The sequence below is a fragment of the Sturnus vulgaris genome, chromosome 1, assembly GCF_052056855.1.
Source record: "Sturnus vulgaris isolate bStuVul1 chromosome 1, bStuVul1.hap1, whole genome shotgun sequence".
Lineage (NCBI taxonomy): Eukaryota > Metazoa > Chordata > Aves > Passeriformes > Sturnidae > Sturnus > Sturnus vulgaris.
The window spans coordinates 39919182-39939529 of NC_142243.1; the positions used below are offsets into that span (position 1 = coordinate 39919182).

The 20348-nt window shown below is 37.8% G+C and overlaps 1 protein-coding gene across 2 annotated transcripts in view; it reads right to left on the reverse strand.

Annotated features, from left to right (window-relative positions):
• Positions 1 to 20348, reverse strand: part of TOP2B (DNA topoisomerase II beta) — a 59180-nt gene that overhangs the window by 8127 nt on the left and 30705 nt on the right. For both annotated transcript variants that reach the window (XM_014887276.2, XM_014887275.2), the window contains exons 12-29: positions 18197 to 18354; positions 17355 to 17480; positions 16566 to 16676; positions 16377 to 16482; positions 16076 to 16185; positions 12192 to 12284; positions 11983 to 12097; positions 9090 to 9211; positions 8185 to 8333; positions 7366 to 7597; positions 5844 to 5978; positions 5211 to 5411; positions 3359 to 3554; positions 3112 to 3203; positions 1827 to 1982; positions 1633 to 1716; positions 522 to 719; positions 39 to 183 (exon numbers count right to left, since the gene is read on the reverse strand). In XM_014887276.2, the coding sequence (XP_014742762.2) occupies positions 39 to 183; positions 522 to 719; positions 1633 to 1716; positions 1827 to 1982; positions 3112 to 3203; positions 3359 to 3554; positions 5211 to 5411; positions 5844 to 5978; positions 7366 to 7597; positions 8185 to 8333; positions 9090 to 9211; positions 11983 to 12097; positions 12192 to 12284; positions 16076 to 16185; positions 16377 to 16482; positions 16566 to 16676; positions 17355 to 17480; positions 18197 to 18354 (2529 nt within the window). The remainder of the gene's footprint in view (positions 1 to 38; positions 184 to 521; positions 720 to 1632; positions 1717 to 1826; positions 1983 to 3111; positions 3204 to 3358; positions 3555 to 5210; positions 5412 to 5843; positions 5979 to 7365; positions 7598 to 8184; positions 8334 to 9089; positions 9212 to 11982; positions 12098 to 12191; positions 12285 to 16075; positions 16186 to 16376; positions 16483 to 16565; positions 16677 to 17354; positions 17481 to 18196; positions 18355 to 20348) is intronic.

Consider the following 20348-nt stretch of genomic DNA (forward strand, 5'->3'; position numbering starts at 1 on the left):
CACAACTAAGGTTAACTATGGCTGTGCAAGGATCTTACCAGGTTCCTTCTTCTCTCTCTTGGGTTTAGGGGTTTTAGCTGCTGCAGCTGATGCATTCAATGAGTCATCCCCACCACCCTCAGCTGGCACACCACCAAACTCTTCATCAAATTCCATTTTTATTGCTAGAGAATCGGTTTCGCCCTAAAATTACAAAATAAAATAATTTACACCTTTATATTTCAAGATCGAACTGGAATCGTTTTGCAGATGATAATAAATGAATGTAGACTAGTATATTGGCATTTGTTGAATAGTCTTGGAAAGGAGTCATCTCAATAAAAACACCTGAACAATAACCAGCCTCAAGAGGTTTGCAAATGTGAAAGAAATCCAGTACAAATTTCTTATGCATTAGGTCAGCAAAACAGTACAAATACAGCACCGGTGTCAATCTGGGGATTTGGATTTATGCTACCAGAGTAGAAAAATACACCAGTTAAATAATAAATAATTTAACTGTAGCAGTCATTTTGGTTTACCTTTTTCTTTTTCAGCAATTTCCTGCTGGCATCAGCTTTCATGGCAGATGTAATCTGTGGAACTATTCTTCTGCCATATGGTGATGGCATGGTCTCTTCCAGCTGGAGTTTCTTCATCTTGGGTTTACCAACTTTGCCTTTTATTGGCTTGCCAACCATGCCAGCCAGAACATCTTCTCTTTCCTGTGCTTCTACTTTCTAACAAACAAGGGGAGGCAAGAGAGGGGAAACACATTATTTTTTAATGAGGACAAAGTGGAATGTGATGATTATTTAAGATTCAGCTCCTTTTTACACAGAGCATAAGGCTCCCCTTAATTCTCACTTGAACTGGAATACAATTTTCAGTTCTGGAACAGTGACCACTTAATCCAGGGAAATTCATTACCCTGTAGAGTTAAAAACTACACTTTTGTTCAAGGATAAATACAAACTTTTGGACACTGTTAGACTGAAAAACCTTTCTTCCATCAAGTTGCTATTTTGCAAGTATGTGTCTGGTACTATTGTAAATTTCCATTATTTCAGCATTTAACTTAAACATTTGGTGTTGAAGTGTGTCACTTCAAAAGATTGCACTAGCCCTTTTCAGACCACGTGGAAAACTGAGGTTCAACAGGTTATTCACCAAAGGGACTTTATCTTTTTTCCAGAATTACTGATGAGGCAAACTAAGGGCCCCTCATATAGTATTTATAGTCTACACATTTCATTCCTGAATGTATAGTTTTGAATTTGGTAATACTGCCTCACAAATATTAGATCATATAGAATTACTGTAATTATTACCATTACCAGTTACTACTCACAGGTTTTTGTTTCATCTGACAATGAACTTTCTCCTGGTTATTTTTCTTTTAATATCACTGACTTGAAAAAAACATTAAACTGGATAGATGCAAGAAACAATCCCTGAGAAACACTACCAGGAACACAGATACATTGCACAATATAATGGTAACTGGGAAAACAATATTGGGTATCTACTTTTGATCCAAAATGTAGTATTTTTAAATTCTTTTCCTTAAATTTTAATAATTTTTATTAGTTAATGTTTTTAATTATATTAGCATGAATTTCATGCTTTAGAAATATATAAAGTAAAACATACTTCAAGCTCTTCAACGAAGGCTGCTAGATCTTCTTTCCAGAGGTCTGAAGGAGATTTCCTTTTAAGATCGTTTAGTTCTCTCTCCTAAAACATGAAAGTAGTACAGAGCATGTAGGCACAAGTAAAACAAATGCCACTGACGACTGAACATTCACAATGTGTCATTTCAGAACAAGCCTTCCAGGTGTACCAACCTTGGAATCTCTCTGCTTGATCAACTCTTCCACCTTCTCTTTTGTGAGTGACCACAGGGACATGTTCAAAATGTAGTTGAAGTCAGGGCCAGAGGTTGCTCCAGAAGCAGAGGAAGCATCATCATTTGCATTCTGAGAGTCCTCCTCTTCTGCTGCCTGAGGTGGAACATTCACAATTGCAGGTATGAGTGATCTCAGCTCTGTGCATCAACTGTGACACTGCTCCAAAGCACCATCACAGAGTAGCAGGGTGTGCCCTCACAGATTCAATAACCTGAGCATTTTCTGGACCTTTCCAAAAGGCTGTGTTCCTGTGACCTTCTAGAGCTGATTATTTAATCATTTGATTTAAGAAAACAAATTGAACCTGTGCTAGAGCCTTGTATGCTGCTGGCTGCAGACACTGGTGCTGTCCCACCTGTCTCTCAGGGCTGAGACCTTTGCCCTTTGGGTATTCATGGATATCTGCTCCTTTGGATGAGAGCTGGTATCAAAGCCTCAAATGTGCAAACTAAGGTTTGAAAGTAGATCAAAATTTCTCTAAATAACAGTTCTGTTATCAAATAGAAGTCATTCCATAGAGTGAAAATACAATATTAAAAATGCAAAACAAATGTGAAATGAAAACAAATGTCTAAAACAGTGGCAAAGACACAGAAAAGGGGGGGGGCTGACAGAAATTCAAAGCTGCTTTTCAAACAAGTTCCACCTGCCCATCGTAATAGGGATGTAACTTTGAAATTAGACTTGGCACATCTCTCTTTTGGAACAATAAAAACTCCTTGGTTTTAAAAGAAGTAGAAATAGAGACAGGTCAAGGTCATGGTCAAATTTACTACGATGAATTTGAAAGTCATAGCTTTATAATATCCATGTTTCTTTACAGAAAAACGATTAGTAAGTTGTGTAGAAATGATTACATTTAGTAATTAGTTGTATGTATGGGGTAACTGATGCAACACTATGCATCTGTATCAGTCAGTCAGAAATCAAACATTCAGAATCAACAGAAAGCCTGTTTTGATTTGGGTACATTAAGAAATTCAGTCTTCTGAAATCTCACTCTTCAGACTTGTACTATCTAGTTTTCTTCTAAGCATTATATAACAATATAACAATACCAATATTACGTGACTTTATTTTTGTGTTAGTTTAATTGTTTTTTTAAATGGAAGCCAATAAGGAGTAATGAATAATGTTTTTGAAGTGCTATGTGTGTGTTGTAAATTAAGTTAGACAACCAGGAAACAAGCAATATCATTTATAACTATATCTAGATTATTACCTTTTCCTGTGCTTCTTTCCAGGCTTTTACTGGATCAGATTCATAACCTCTCTGGACCAACATCTGAATCAAATCTCTTTTTGATCTGTTCTCTACAAGACACACACAAACACAGAGAAGGGGAGGAAAAACAAAAAAGAAGGGAAGTCAGTCTCACAAAAATCTTGCTTGCAAGTATTTTCTACTATACTTAAATAATTTCCAGATCTTCCCCCACTCTTAACAATTGTAACTTTTGTTCACTCACCAATGGTAATTTTTCCTTGAATCTTCTCCAGGATGAAACGAGCTTGGTTGTTCAGCTTGGTGGACTCTGCACCCAGCATTCCCACGAGCCACTCCTTGCGCAGGCTGTAATAATGTAACCGCAGATCAAAGAACTCCTTCAAGATGTCCTGCACAGTTTCGTACTTCTTTAAGCACCCCATGTGATCAAACAGCACCTGGAAAACACAGGATAGACTTGAGAGAGAGGCTGTGTAACTCAAAATTTGTTAGCCCTCATGTAAGTGTTCAGTTCTACTGCACATATAAAAGCACCGTACAAAAAGTGTCATTTCGAGGAGTGTGAACTCAAACCTCACTGTGGAGCTACACAGCACAGGGCTGGATGGACTTCATTTTTATTACATATTTATATTTATTACAAGTAGATTTAGGATGAGATTTATGGTAGCACAATCAAATAAAAAGACAGCTATATAGAGAAACATGCCTGAATTCACTTGAATGACTAATTTTATCTACAAATTAAATCGCAAGTTCAGTAGCAACTGATGATTCACAACTATTTAATATAACAGTTGAAAAGCTTAATAATCCTTAATAATCTATCAATTCAGCTGTGAAATCTGCCACTTTTCAGCTCTGAAAACTACCATCCTTCAAGTTTAAGCACAAAGTAAGAAATCACTTTTACTTGATAGGTGAAATCAATCCTGCCTGGCTTCTGACATCTCTAGTTTAGACATTTATAGGTGAACTAGTCACCCTCAGTGCCCTCCATAGTCAACTGAAAGAAATAAACCCCTCTAGGGGGTAATTCATCTATCCAAAATAGCTACTTGGGAGCAGGAGAACAATGGCCAAGCTCACATCACTTCTTAAGGTGCAGATTAATTCCTACACAGGTACAGAAAGCAGCCCTTACACTTCATTATTTATTTTTGGCAGGCAGAACATGCAGGAACTCCGCTGCAAAACATTTTGTAATCTGTGAAATGTAAAACTGACAACAGATTCTCACAGTAGTTCCAGCAGATGCTTTAATATGTGAGAAATATCATCACCCTGATTTGGTAGATTTGCTTTTGAAGTACAGTCTACAAAATTAGTTGAGCAAGGCCTGTTTCCTTTTCCAATTCCACAGTTTTCAATTTATTTTAAAGCTATTTTCATACAGCTTTTGATGTACACAGCAATAGCAACAATAATGATATTTGTGTTTTGTGATAACAACTGTAAGTAGCATCTGCCATAAAAAAATAGAACTGTTTTTTCAGTATCTGTAAAGACAGGATGTTTGGAAAACTTCGCCAAAATTAACTTACATTCAAATCCCTCTCAGAATAGACAGACATCTATATTTATTCATATTCTTAGTAATTTACAGCACTATTATGTCTTCAGCAGCTTAAGAACAGTGTTTGCTATACCTCGCCACCTAAAATTGGATTTATGCTGGTGGAAACATTGGATCATTTAATTCCTATTAGAGCAGTAACAGTCCTGCAGAAAGTGCAATTTTGAAAATGTAATTTGTCTCAAGTTTAAAACTCAAATCTAATTATAATATGGCAGAAAGTTATTTGTATGATCTACTTTACATTAACCACTTTTGGTTCACTGCACAGGGAATTTTCAATTACAGGAAGGCAACCACCCCTGGCCTGTCTTATTTGAAAGACTCATCAGGACTAAAATGGATTTGCTTATTCATGTTGACTTAGTACTGGTCATCATTACAGTTTTCTACTATTGAAACAATTTCAAATAAGCAATGCACTGTTCACTACCAAGAAACAAAGTATACTACAAAAACATTTGATTTTATAACAAGCAACAGTAGGGATTCTGATAGCCAAACTTGAAAAAGTTACCATAGAATTACAAGTAAGACTTGTTTGAAGCTTAAAAACTTTGTGCAATCCAGCAGCTTCTGCCTGTGCAAGCTTTTCTTCTGTCATCTTCACAACAAATTTCACAGTTGTATCAGTGTGGTATTCCTTATAGTCAGAAATTAATGCTGGAGTTTTTTCAGTGCCATTCAACATAGGTTCTAGAACCTGTTCTTTGTACACCTGTTGAAAATAGGGCAGCAGAAAACAGAACCACTTGAAATGCTTTAAAACTGCAAACCAACTGAACATTAATTTTCAAAGTTCTGAGCATTATATCTGATACCAGTCACAAGTTACAGAACCAGTATAACCTGCAAAATGCAGGCCAAGAGTAGCACAACATAAGAGGCAGAAACAAGGAGAGAAAAGGCTACTGTAAAGTGGATTAGCTATGAATTCAGCAGGAGAAGCAGGTGTTCTCTGTAGTACAGACAGCTGATGGCACAGAGAACCATCTTCTACAAAAGTACACAGGAGAATGAAACCATGTACACTTCTGTGTATGTGTAATCAGAAATTGTGTTAGAAGTTCACGCAGTAGGATTAAATAATTTAATGAGGAATTCTTCACTGTTTTTTGTTTTTATTAAAATGTATTTCACTATTACTTACCTGGGTCCATGTCCTTACAGGAAGCTCTGTAATCTCTACTGTGTTCCTGTCCACAACAAATATTTCACCACTCACTACATACTGATTTTGACCAAGTTCCTGAATGGTTCCTTTGAAGTTTTTGTAGTTTGGGAGCTGAAATTGGAAAAACCAGCAAAGTGGTAATAATCTTTATAATAAAATACCAGAAAAAATATTTATTTTCCATACTCCATACAGTTATCACCGTATATTGCACTAACCTACCAACAAGCCTCTCATGCTGTGAAAACGTGAAGTCATAGGAAAAACACTACAGAAAAAAACCCAGAATACAGACATGAAAGTGACAAGACCAATTATCCTACTGTCCACAGAGTAGAAAAATTAAGAAGATGCAGCTGAACCCAGTGAGGTGATGGGGTTTCGTTTTGATTCTTTTGTTCGGCTTTTTCTTCATCTTTCTCAAAGAAAACTCTAAGCACAAATAAGGCATGACAGAAAGCAGATTAACACCCCACAATAACTTTACAGAAGTGGTGCTACCTCCCCTAACCATTTTTTCCTTTTTGTGCTGTTTGGCAAAGACAGTGGAACCCATCCAGGTTAAATTGTAACTAACAGGCTGAAGAATTTTTTTTAACAGGATTGATTTCCTTATCCAGCTTGACACAAACACATACCAGCATACAGAAAGGTGCTAGATGGAGGCAGAACTGCCTCTTTCAACCTCAGTGAGCTTCAATTGACTGTGAGACTACACAGAAGGCCTAGGAGTCCTAAAGGAAGGGCAATGGATTGCATTAATGAAAAAAAAAAATCTCATTGTTCCCAAGAATTTGAAAAAGGAAAGCCACTATGTCTTGAAAATTGATATTGCACACTCAGTGAAATGTGATCTAAATAAAGAAGAAAAGATGTTTCTGCTTCTACGCCTTAGTAAACACAGCCAAGCAGCAATATTCATCAGTTGTAAAATTAAGGTTACATCAACTACATTTCATCTCTTGGTCACAGATGTTTTGGGTTCACACAGGTATTCTTCCTGCCCAATTTTTTTCAAATTACTTCTGGGATTTCTAAGGTTTTGACTAAACAGAAGCTAAATGTAGTTCAGAAGCTGCTGATTTTCTTAAACAGCAGCAGCATCTTCTCCTATGCCTACAGATAAATAAAATAGAGAACATTTCAGACAACAGAAAGGAAATGTTAACTTTGGCTGATGATACTTAAGTAGTACCTTCAAAAAGAACAAGTGAGAGAACTTTTTACTCTGCTTCCACGTCAACCACCCTGTAAGACTTGTAACAGTCAGCAGACTGAACAGAAGTCCTCTAAACTATTTGCTAAAAAAACAAATAGCAACGTTTTTGCTCCAAGGTGAACTTTCCCAGCCTCATCCCAACAGTCAAGTAAAGGTTCTACATGAAATTTCTGGGACAAACCAACTCTGATGCTCTAATAATTAAGAAGTTCTAGAGAGATAAGAATTCATTTTGTAAGTACACACATATAAAATACCAATATATACTATTATTTTTACCATTGGGTGGGGATCTAGGCCATCCAGCATTCGTCTGACATTGTTTACAATCTCTCTGGTATCATAGTTTGGAAGTTTGCAGGCCCAGCCAGTACCAATTCCTTCAGCTCCATTTACTAAGACCATGGGAATGATGGGAATATACCATTCAGGCTCTACACGCTGGTTGTCATCATACAGGAATTTAAGCAAGTTGTCATCCACTGATGGAAAAAGTAGCCTTGCTAAAGGGCTTTAAAAAGAAAATAAAGAAAACCGTTTAACCTAAAGTCCAGTAAGTAAAGAATAATTTGCTTTAACAGCCTTTGGGCCCAGAAATGATCTGTTTGCAGATTTTTCTCATGTCTTCGTTTCTCTTTGCCATTCTGAAGCTGAAAATCCAATGTACACATCTCCTGAGATAACAAAGTTCTTCCCAGTGGAAGCGTGTGTTCATAATAAATGTTGTTTGTTTCCTTCACAGTAACACATGTATCTGGTACACTAGCAACTGCTGACATTTAACACCTACAAAATATCATTCATTGAAGCTTTCAGAACACACTGCTCAGTGTGACACTGAGGCCTCCAATAATAAAGCAACACAGCATCCAAATAGTTGCAAAATTTCCTTGTTTAACTGTAGGAGTAGCAAAATGTTATGGATGTTCAAAACCACACTTAAGAGAGCCAAAGCAAAATATGAGCTTCTATCAAAATATTTCAATCTTTCTCCATTTCTCTCCTCCATGCCCCCCCAAAAATGGAGTGTTGTGAAAGGATGAGTTTCATAACAAGGCTATTTAAAAGTACGCATTTAGCTTGACATTAATAGTTTACCTCAACATGGTGAAAATATAGCGAGGGCTGGCAGCATCCTTTCCACCATGAAGCCTGGTGCCAAACTGACCAATAGGTTGTAACAGATTCACATTGTTACTTCCAACAAAATTCTGAGCCAAGTTGACAATAGTCATCATTAATGCTTGCTGCAAGAAAATACATATTCATGGTAATGAGACAGTCTATCCTAATCAGCCAGTAAAATCTATTTTAAATGGCCCAAAATTGTGTGACTAACCTGAATTAAATTTTTAAGAAAGGACTGTTGTAACCTATAACAAGGGCTGCTGGGAATACATATTCTATGCTTTTGAAAACCCCTGAGCTTCTCAATTTCTTCTAAAGCACTCCTCTGGGGGAAGTAAAGGGGCATAAACTGACCACACTTGCATGCACAAACCACTACTCATGGTTTCTAAAGGGAGAAGAGAAGGGATGGATGGATTGTTAATAAGGCCACTCTTGCTAATATTTCAGATAAATATAAACACAACAGGAGCTAGAAATAATCTTTGTTCTGACACTGTAATAAGTCTTTGAAGAACAGAGCCTCTGCTTCTTCCCTTAAAATACTGTATTTCTGTGTTTCAGAAAAGAATTGTCCTAGTAGGTAGTTCCTATATTCCTATGGTTTCAGAATCTAGAAGTTGCCTAGGTAATTAGTTATCTACTATTTTGCCACAACCCAAAATGTATTTGGATAACATTGTGCACCAACACTCGGAAAGAAAGGAAACAGTCTGTCTTATTAAGCTACATACTGTTTGGCTCATTTTCTTTAAAAGTACAACTGTGATTAGTGCAATTATAGCCAATAGTTTGCAAGTTTAATAGCACAAACATTTATCTAATATTGTACATAGGCTGAAAGTCCTCACAACTTCACCATCCTCCATACTCACCTCCCCATGGTGATAAGCTGACATTTCAGCCACAGAACCAGCCAGCTGAGCAACCTTTACTTCACGTTTATCATTTCTCTTAAAGCAAGTGAACAAAACCTTGCGTTGCCCTGGTTTCAGACCTATTAAGAACAACATCCCATTTTCAACACATACACAAGCAAATTTTTTCAAGTGATAAACTTGTTTTGCCTTATTATAATTTCTAATCTCTCAAAACAAGACTAAACATTAAATGGAAGCAAATTTACACTGCAATATTAACAAAATAATTAAAATATAATTTAAAAAATTAATTTAAAATACCTTACCAAACTCAAAAAATTACCAAAAAAGTAGAAACACAACCTTTTCAGCCAATTATACAGTATCCAATACATCATTCTAATAAACTACACCTTAATCCTAAATGTGCAACTTCCACAAGTCAAGAATTCTTTCCATTTTACTCAGTAAAATCTTTTTCCTAAGAATATCAGCACAAATTCAGCAATGACAGCTGTAACTGTAGCTTACATGTATTTCACAGCACTCTGAAATTTTACTTTTTGTGTGAAATTCTCAAACACGCATTAAAATCCAACAACAAAAAATGTTATCCTCTTGAGATCTTTTAAAGTTTAAGAAATAAGCCAGTCTCCAGTGTTTTGGTTTATTTTCATTGCTTAGGCACATTTTAGGAACAACATCTGTGCAGAAGGGATTGCATCATATTTCCTGCACGTTATCCAAAATTTGATAACCATTTCTAGATCATGCTTATTGAGCTATTCAGAGTTTTAATTCATATGTATTTCTAAAATGCACTAAAATATTGTTAAATGCTACCATTACTACAGTAGGTCAAACATAAGAGCAAAAGCTGGAAGGAAGACAAAAACAAACAAAACCACTGACTTCAATTTCCATTTCATTTAAACATGTAATATCCAAACTTTTTTACAGTGAATCTGCATCCTGTTTTTCTACCAGAAATCTATACAACAGACTTCGCACAGGAGAATCACCAAGTAGTTAGAACTGTAACTAACAGCTGTGAAGACACAGTCAAAATGTTCTTCCTCTTCATTATTTTTTCTGAGATTTGCCATCAGACTAGCCTGTCATATATCACCTAATGATGCTAAAGGACAAAAACCACTGCTAGAGCACTACATCTGCTGAACAATTCATATATCCATACCCAGAATGCATAATTACAGCTGAAGTTGGCAAAAACACTCATAGGAATTATATTACATGTATACATAGACAAACACAAATATATGAATATCTATGCTCCCTTCTTATTTTCTTACATTTCTGTAGAAACAGTCCACTGCAAGTTCATTCTTTATTTTAAGTTTCAGCAAAATCATTCTGCTGTTTCTGAGAAGGCAGTCTGGGTACAGTATGTTATAAGGAGCACTGATCTCGTGAAACATACAGCTGTGTAAGTACCCAGGTATGGAGGAAGTAAGTCTGGAGAAGCTGAAACAGAGACTGACATCCTTTGGCTCTCTAGGTGTGCATCTGCATACACAACTCAGTTTCATTCTGCATCAAAGCTGGGGATCCATCCTACCGTGATGCTACTGCCCCTATCCCCTGAACGATCCCTCTCTTTTCATCCAAAACACAAAAAGCTCTTGCTGCATGAATATTTTGGTATAAATCTGTAATGTCAAGAAGCCTGACCAGCTCCACAATAAAATGTACTGGGAACTGGATATAAATGCACTTCACCCCTCCCCAAAGTCTCAAGGCCTTTTTTGTGATCATAGTAAGCTTGTGCACACAGACAATGATATGGGCGGAAATTCCTGCTTACACCGTCTGCAGTTTTACAAATGAAGCTGTAATGTAATAAAAGCTGCTCCTTTTAATGTACATGCTACTGCAAGGGGAGGGCTAGTAAACCAGACTGATAGGAACCTAGCAAGATTACAGGTCAGTAAACACTAGAGCACTGCCTGTGGTGCAAGACTGAGGGGAAAAAACATTTGCATCTTCATCTGCACTCAGCTGCTGACTTGAATGTTAATTATTATAACCACTTAAGAGACTTGCTTTCTCTGATGGTATGAGCAGAAACAAAGCTCTTACAGGGCCTAGGGAATAGGTCTGGTTAAATAAAAAGCCTGCACAGCAACAACTCAAATCTCCTCACAGAAGAAACATGGCAATTCCTTAGCACATAAATCACAAAGGTTGGAAGGGGCGGCAGTGGCTCATTCAGCCTCCCCAGGCAGGATCCTCTTAGAGCACATTGCACAGGACATGGGCTCTCTCTTGAGTACATCCACTGAGGGAGACTCCACACCCTCTCTGGGAAATTTGTTCCAGTGTGTGACCACTGCACACTGAAGAAGCTCTTCCTCATGCTCGGGTGGAACCTCCTGTGCATCAGTGCCTGTCCACTGCCTCTTGTGCTGCTGATTGGCACCACCGAGAAGGGCCTGGCTCCATCCTCTCAACACCTCCCCTTTAGATACTTACACACACTGATGAGGTCTCCCCTCTCAACCATCTCCTGAGACTGAACAGGCCCAGCTCCCTCAGCCTTTCTTCATAAGAGAGATGCTCCAGTCCCTTAATCATCTTCACAACCCTCCACTGGACCCACTTCAGGAGCTTCATGTCTCTCTTGTCCTGAGGAGCCCACAGCTGAACACAGCACTCCAGATGTGGCCTCACCAGGGCTGAGCAGAGGGGCAGGATCATCTCCCTTGACCCCCTGGCACTGCTCTTCCTAACGCACCCAGGATACCATTGATACAAAAAGATAACAAACACATATATGGAAGTTCTTATAGGCTCTGTTTGAATGCATTGATTCCAATGCAAATCACAGCTCTAAAAGCCATCAATAAACAGGAATATCCCAACAAATCATAATGAATTATCAGCTTACCATCAACGAGGGAAGGGATAGATCTCTCATTGTCTGAATTTGAGAAAAGGATCAACTCCTTGTTAATGAAATCATTGTAAGTCAAATGTTTTGTTGCTGTACCATACAAAAATTGCTGAAAAAAACCACATACATTATTCATTCAATACAAAAACTATATTACATTTAAATCTCAGCTGGCAGATTTATTGCTATTATTTAGGACTCACCTCGGGAAGGCCGTGTAGCCGACGCTGTCGCCTGTCTTCCATGAAATTTGTTAACCATTCTTTTCGGTCATCAATCTTCTTCTTACTGAAGGCCTGAAAAGATTCCAAGTACACTAAAGTATCAGCATATAAATGTCTGTGCAAATGTATGCTACTTCACTCAGAATTTTAAGTATATTGCACTTTCTGATCAAGTATTCAATAAGGTTTATTTGGAAAACTAATCCATATAACTAACGTCTACATTTAAGGAGCAGAAACAGTACATGACCTGTCAGACATTTTGCACAAGGTTTTTTGAAATTACAGATCTCTCACTGTTTGCAATTTAAATTCATATTGTTTTCCAGAAATCTGCACACATTTAGACAAATCTTATCATTCTTCTTTCCCTCTTCACATCAGAGTTGTGCTTTGACATACAGGTTTGAAGGTCTTTCCCCACACAGTTTTAAGGCTGGGTTCATCATTTAGACTGAGCTGTAACCAGCTCTCATCAAGACAATCAAATGAAGGTATTAGAAAAAACATCCCACTCTTGTCCTCTCCAAGCCCTCTTTGCTCTGTCAATAACTTGCAGCTGCTCCTGACCGGCCATGCCCAGTCCTCTTATGAAAATTGACAACCTGACAGAATTGACACGGCACAAAAAGCCTAAGCCAGAGCATGGGCCAGCTGACTGATGACCTCAGCCCTCATGATGACAAGGCACCACTTTCCAGCAACCACTTACCACTACAAAAGGACACAGGAATGTTCTGACTTTGTGGTGTTAAAGAAACAGAGTTCCCCTCCAGTGAGTTTCTTCCCCAAAAAAGAGGAAAATAAATAAAAACTGAATATGTGGTTTAAACAAGGTTTTGACTACTTTGGGGGAATTCTGTGTGCTGCTGAGGTACTGCCTTTTTTTCTCAGGGAGCAACATATAAAAACTTCATCATGTCCTGATTTCAACCACTCTCCTGTATAAGAACACAATCATCAGCACCATCATTTTCAAAGGACTCTGATTGGAGCACTCCCAAAGAGCTCAATAAGTAGTTTCAATTCCTTGGAGACCACGATGCTACACAATAAATATTAAACATAACTTAGTTTCTGAGAAAGGGACTAAGCCATATCACCCTGTTCAGCATCAGACTGCCTTCCCTTGTGAACAAAGACTGACAATTCACAATGCCAGACATCTGAAAATTTAAGATTAGGCTTTTGTAAAAAGCAGGACTAAATTCTTACATTTTTCTTCTGGTTCCTTTCAGTTTATCTACACCTTTTCTAGACCACTGAAGTGGCAAATGACCAAGAGCTGGATCAGCATAAAAACTATTTCAATAGAATAAAAATAGAATTAATGGAATTAAGAGCTGTTCTCAAGTATTTACTCCTCAATAGAATAAGAAGGAGATTTTTTTTTTTTGTTTCTCCACTTAAAACTGCTATTCTAATACTTAATTTACTAGCAAAAGAGTTCTTAAGAATGCTGAAGAAATTGCTTTGTGAAATAATTTTTGCTTTCCTAGATTTCAGCTATCATGAGGTATGGCAGGGTCCATAATCCCACACCATCCAGAGGTAAACTCAGGCCTGGGATTCCAGTGACCAGCAGAGGAAATGGAGGTGGAAGTAGAAGTGAAGCTTCTGTACACAGCTCCAGCACAAGCTGGTAGCTGCTGAGGTGTAACAGAGGTGAACATTTTAGGTAAGAGTGAGAATCAGGCATAATTGGTTACATGGCCTCATACAGCAGCCTGTGTATGGAGATCTCTTTGCAGAAATAAGAGATCAGTATTCTATTAATAAAACCACACATTTTGCTGTACCCACAGGATAAGAAAAAAGTTATTTAGTCTAAGACAGGTATTTTTCCATTTTTCTTTTTTTTTCTCTCCCATACTGTTTTCTTGCTAATTTTACCTACAATTAAAATAGCAAATTAAATAGATAAAAGTTGAAATATTTCTTGAGAAAACAGCTTAGTTCCAGACACTTCATACATTGTCCTTCCAAAAACTTTCTTTGAAACACAAGTATTTACCTGCACACAACTATTTACAAAACTTCAAATTCAAATATGTAGAGCACACACATGAATGCATATATGACCCGCTGACAGATCTTCAATGAATGAACAGTATCTATCTGATCTTTTTTTGCTATGAAACAAAATACAGACCCTTAAGCACATGTAAAACATAATTTGTTTGGACGCTATTGCCCAAACAAATAAAAACCTCTCAGAGTACTTTTTTCTATGTTCTGTCTTTAAAAGCAATTCTGACTGTAACATTTCTTGATACTCACACCACACAAAACCATCAAATCTAAAAGCAGAAGGTAGAGCTCATTTTGTGGCATGGATTGAGCTTATTCCAAATTTAAAACATTTTCCAGAAGATTCTTTCTCCACCCAAAGTATTGTTTTCAGTGTCATGCTTTAACGCAGTTTGGCTTTTGGTTGTGTGGAAGTGGCTCCCTGTGGGAAGCTTGGCAGCTTCCTTCTGGCCTGGCATAACCAGTCATAACCTGGCTGGTTTTGAATATTGACACCGTGTTAAACCACTCCAGAGAGCTGAACACGCCTCTGTGAGATTCACATTTAAAAACGAACGAGGACCGGGAAAAGCTCTCTTGCTTCCAGCCTTTGAACAGGAATCCGGGCGCTGGACCCTTCCCGGGAAAACCCGCCAGGCCTCTTCCCAATGGCAGAGACCACACGACCAGCAGAGAGCTGCTTCAATTGATAAAGCCTGAGAACAAATGAGCCTGCAAACACCAATTCTCTCACAAACCAAAAGAAGGTGAAGACATGTAAAGAAAACAACATGACACACTGAGGTCAGTGAAGAAGGAGTCAAATTCTGGATGGGAGGAGATTGAGGAGATGCCTTAGTTTTGGGCTGAAATTCTCTTGTAAGGCTATGGTGAAGATATAATTGATGTATCAGACTTTGCTTTTTCCCTGTAATTCATGGAATGCACTGGGGGGATGTAGCATTCTAGCCATAGCCATGAACAGAGGCACCAGTGTAGAAATAAGCAGATATTGCAGCAGCTGTGATCCAACGAGAAGCTTGAACAGAGAGATATGACAGAGATGAGAAACTTTGCCCCAGGGATAGAAGAAGAAAACCTCTGTTCCCAGTGATAAAAGAAGAAAACCTGTGTTTCTATACTAGAACAGCTCATCCTTAAAATTGCACCCCAATAAGCTGACATGACCCATGGTGGTGGTTACGGGAAAAAACAACCAAAATGTGGGAGGGACTTCAAGATTGCAGATTTCTGGGAGGTTGATGATTCACTGTGACATTGAAGCCATGTGAAAACTGCTTCTGGTGGAGAAGTCTCCATGGCATGGCAAGAGAGACTCCTCTCCCAAAGAGAATTGAAGAAAGACTATTTTAGAGGTTGTTAACTGACTGAAAGTCCTAGGTTTTGTCTCTTTACATTGTCAGTGGGAAAGAAAAGAGGCTGTGGGGAGAGGAGAAGTGTTCTGAAGGTTTATTCTGATTTTCTTATTATTTTTCTTTTAATTCTGTTAACAAAGTTTCCTTTATGCCCTTTAAGGTTTGAGCCTGCTTTGCTGTCTTACTAACCCTTATCTCACAGTAGAAAATGAGTAAATAATTCAAGTGGGTGCACTGGCATTTGTCCAGCACCAGACGCACTTCATTAATTGGTGCACTGGCTGCAAAACACACAATTGGCGAACCAAAACCACTACACTTAATTGGTGTTCCCACCCAGTTTCCGAAACTGCTACATTCAGGTACTCAAAAACACCAAAACGAAAACAAGCCCTGTCAGGACTTCCTCAAGTGTCATTTTCAGTGCACAATGAAAACTAAAACATATAATATGGAAGCATTTTTGTGAGTTCTTACCAGTGTAATGGCAGCATCATCCTCAGGCCCAGCGTATCGAAACAAAATCCGATGTCTTTCCATGTCTGCAAAATATTCTTTTGCTTCTTTAGCAGTGCTGGTACCCAATCCTGTACAATAAAAAGAAACAGTTACTCAATATTCAAAATATAAGTTTTCTCATTTTACCCCTTTTATTTTCCTGGGAATATTATAAAATCATTATGTAAGGTACTATCATGAAAACAGCTATAGTAAAACTTCATAGCACGCATTTATTATTATTTATTCATAGAGTTTACGTATTTATTTTTAAACAAACCTTTGTAGTATTTTATCTTCCATGCTTTATGATTTTCCATATGCTTTTTCCACTCATCAAATTCAGGAATACTATAGAATGAAAGTTCTTGCTTATTTTTGCTTGCCTTTGAAAAAAAAAAACCAAACAAAATCAACATTTCTGTTGTACTGTAAGTAAACCATAAAATCTCAATAACAGAACCCATACCTTCACAATAGGGGTGATGAATTCCTCAAGAAAACCGTGTTTCAACAGTGATGGCCAATTGTGATGAATAAAATTGATCAATAAGCCCTTTATGTGAGATCCATCCTGATCCTGAATCAGAACATGAAAACGTGAAGCAATCTTGTATCAGATTCCCCAAACCACCAAAAAACCCACTCACTGGCCTGAATACATCAACACAATGTCTGATGACAGAAAGCATAGAAAGGAACAGTCGGTTTTAATTTGGATTCCAAACTGAACCTGGGTATGAAATAACCACCTGTGAAGGTCACTGTCCCTGAGCTATTAAAAAGCTCTTCCAAGCCAAGTGCATGGTTGCTGCTCAAGGTTTCTCTGCCTGTGGCATGTTTCTGCTGAGAGCTAGACAGCTCTCCCAGACACCACAGTGCTGACTTTTTTTGTCAAAAAAGCCAAACCCAGCCCCAGTTCTCATTGGTGGCAAATGCTTGATAGTTCAATCATGAGATTATCCAAAAATAATTGCCTACATTCTTGTTTCTACCTGACTTGCTGGCAATACTACTGCATTTACTGCCTACTTTTGTCCTTACTTTCAACGTATTTCTGAATTATCTTTATGTCTTTATGCACGTCTTTATTATTATTTTGGTTTCTTGCTAGATTGTGCAGCAAAGTTCAGCTGTGCTTTTAGAGAAACCAAAACAATATATATAGATAAATTAATTCCTTAAAGAAACCTGTGAAATTGCAGCAAACACATTGTAAGAAGCTCTGTAGATTAAAACCAGTGAATTTCAGACTTACCTGATCTGTCATGATCATAATTTTTCCATATCTCAAACTCTTCAGAGATTCTGGATCTTCATAGCTTTTCTTGTATTGTAATCCAACTATTTTGATGATGTTGTTGATTTCTGCATTTTCCATAATCTGTACAAAAAAAAATATTTTTGCAGCCAGTGTAGAAAGAAGAGATTCAGAAACATCCCCATCTTACTTTATAGCTATTCCTTCAATGCACCCTGACTTCAGCTTCATAAGTTTTTTATTCCCACCCCTTGAAGCCTTTGCACTTGCAATGATTTCTTCTGTACATGCAAATTCTCAAGACTGCACCACTCTTTTTCTCCTCTATAGCCAAAGCACTTTGGATCTGGGAAGCTGGGATAAAACTGAACATGTTACAAAAAGTCATCTCACACAGCTGCCTTCTTTTTCCACTGTTTTTATGGGAATCTGCAGCACACTTCTTATTACAGACAAATTATAAATGGCAGCAGGATTAATATGATGGGGTAATGCTGCTGGCTGCTGACTCATGTGGTGAGTCCATGACATCACATGGCAATGGAGAGAATCCAAAGTTTTAGGGGCTTTAAGTACTCATGTGAAATGTGAATATGAGTCATAGAAAGATTTCCCTTCACTTGTGAAGAAACTAACTTCATCATCGTAGTACTGCATGCTACAGTTAATATTTACAGGCTTATCCCAGCCTTCAAAACAGCTGGTACTTTATGAAATCTCAGTCACAAAACTTCCATGAAAAAATTAAAAATTAAAATATGAAGATGTGAATCTAGAAATCAAGAATAAACAAGAGGACACCCATTTGTCAGCAAAAAGGAAAGGACAAAACTACACACCTGTTTGTGAGAAGCTTCTCGGACGTTGAGAATTTTGCCCCTGAGTGGGAAGACTCCGTATCTGTCTCTACCAATTACACCTAGGCCAGAGACAGCTAAGGATTTGGCTGAGTCTCCTTCTGTTAATATCAACGTGCAGTCCAAGGAATGTTTGCCACCTGCAGGCCAGGAAGAAGAAGAGGGAAGGCAAAAAACCAGAAAGCGTAACTCACATGGAAGAAATACAGTTTAATTCTTTCTACTCTACAGGTAATTTCCTCTCATCAGTAAATCAAGTACATTGAATTTCTCTTCTTAGGGATGGCCTTCCACATCACTAAAACTGCACAGCAATGAGTAGTATCTTTGTCCTTAGCAGTACACTATGGATTGCTATGGACAAGGAGTAAAATAGGCAAAATGGGATGCAATGGTGGTACATCTTATAAAATGGTTCCCACACATCTGCACAAAAAGAAGACAGATTGCTTCTCTACCTTCACCATTTCATTTTGCTGGCTGCAAATTTCTTACACACATACATTATGCATGTCTGCGTTACATACAGGAGTTACTTCCCATTCTGCATTTTCACTTTCCTCACAGTATATTTTAAAAAGCTATTTGTTAAATCACATTTTTGTGGTTTTCCCTTTTTATTGTCTGTCAGCTAAAGCCAGACAACTGCACAAAAAATTTGTCAGAAAAGCTCAAACGATTAGACCATTTGCACTTCCTATATCTCACAAATTTCTCAAACAGAAAAATAAATCTTTACTAACAGTGTAATTTTAATTCTACAAGACACACAGCATTTCAGTGCCTGCGTGCTCAAAACTGGAATGACATTTATGTTCTGCCTATTGCAACTGTAGCAGTGGAATAGATGTTCTAAATAACAAGCAGGCTGAAAAAAGGAACCCACCCTTCTGCAACAGTGCAAATGCTCATTAAGTGGCTTTGCTATTTTATCAAGGCCAATGGTATGAAAGACTCCAAAAGAACTTCAAGCTTGTTGAGTCTCACCTACTGCTAATAAGGTAGTTTTGAATATACTGATATTTAAAATGTGTGCTGTAATTCGCCTTTACCTGGTAGATAAAAACTACCTCTTACTTCCTATTACACAGAACTTAAATTCCGCACCTTTGGTTTTCTGACTCAAGACGTGTGGCTTAATATAATCTAAGGCAGTTAGTCACACTGGCAGTGACTACTTACCAGCAAGGTGGACTCCAAATACCTAGAAAAACACCAGTCTGCTGTTTTAGAATATATAAAAGCCAATATTTTTCATAAATGAACTGCAGAAAACACATATGAATGTCATCCAGGTTCACTTTCTTCTGGAACACATGCAATCAGTAGCAATTAATCTCACAGAAATACAATATGCCAGGTATTTTCCTGAGCACAGCTCAGGAACTGACAGGTTCAAAAAATGCTTTTATGCTTCACCTGATTTAGTAATCTAGCCGCTCCTTTGCAAGCCTATATTCTTAATTTTTGCTTTGATTTCTACCTCTTCTCCTCCAACAAGCCACAGAACTATGTGTAGCTGCTCAAGATCACAAGAAAGCAAGAATGACCAGGTATAGGACCCTTTCTTTACAGAGGAGGGAGAGCTAATCTGCAGCAAGTGCTTCACTCTACAGATATACCTTTCTCCTATTCTTAAGCATTAACTGGCAATGATTAAAAACATTCAGGGGTACCAGGCACACAAGAAACCTGTGGATGCTTAGCTTAAAATTCATTATTGAAGTAAAGATAAAATCTAAAAATCACAGGAATAACTAAAGTCAGAGGGGTTTGCAGCCAGAGACTGTTCTCCCTGCCACACTCCCTGTGTGTCCACCCTGAATGGGCAGTGCCTTCAATGTCAGAAGTCCAGTATCTTCCACATCTTCAATAAACCAATACCTGGCTAAGCCTCCTCAGGAAATGCAGAGTTCCCTCAACATGAAACAATAATTAGGCATCAGAGGAATACCTGAGTAACAGGCATTCAAGTCATGCAAAGCTTTAGACATGAGTGTTCAGCCCAAATGAATCCCTACATGCTTTCTCAGTTAAGGAACTTTCAGGATGAAAAACAATAGAATAGCTTATTATCTCCTCTGTTAGAGATTCTCCCTTCCCCTCACACATAGGCAAAAAAAAAAAAAAAAAA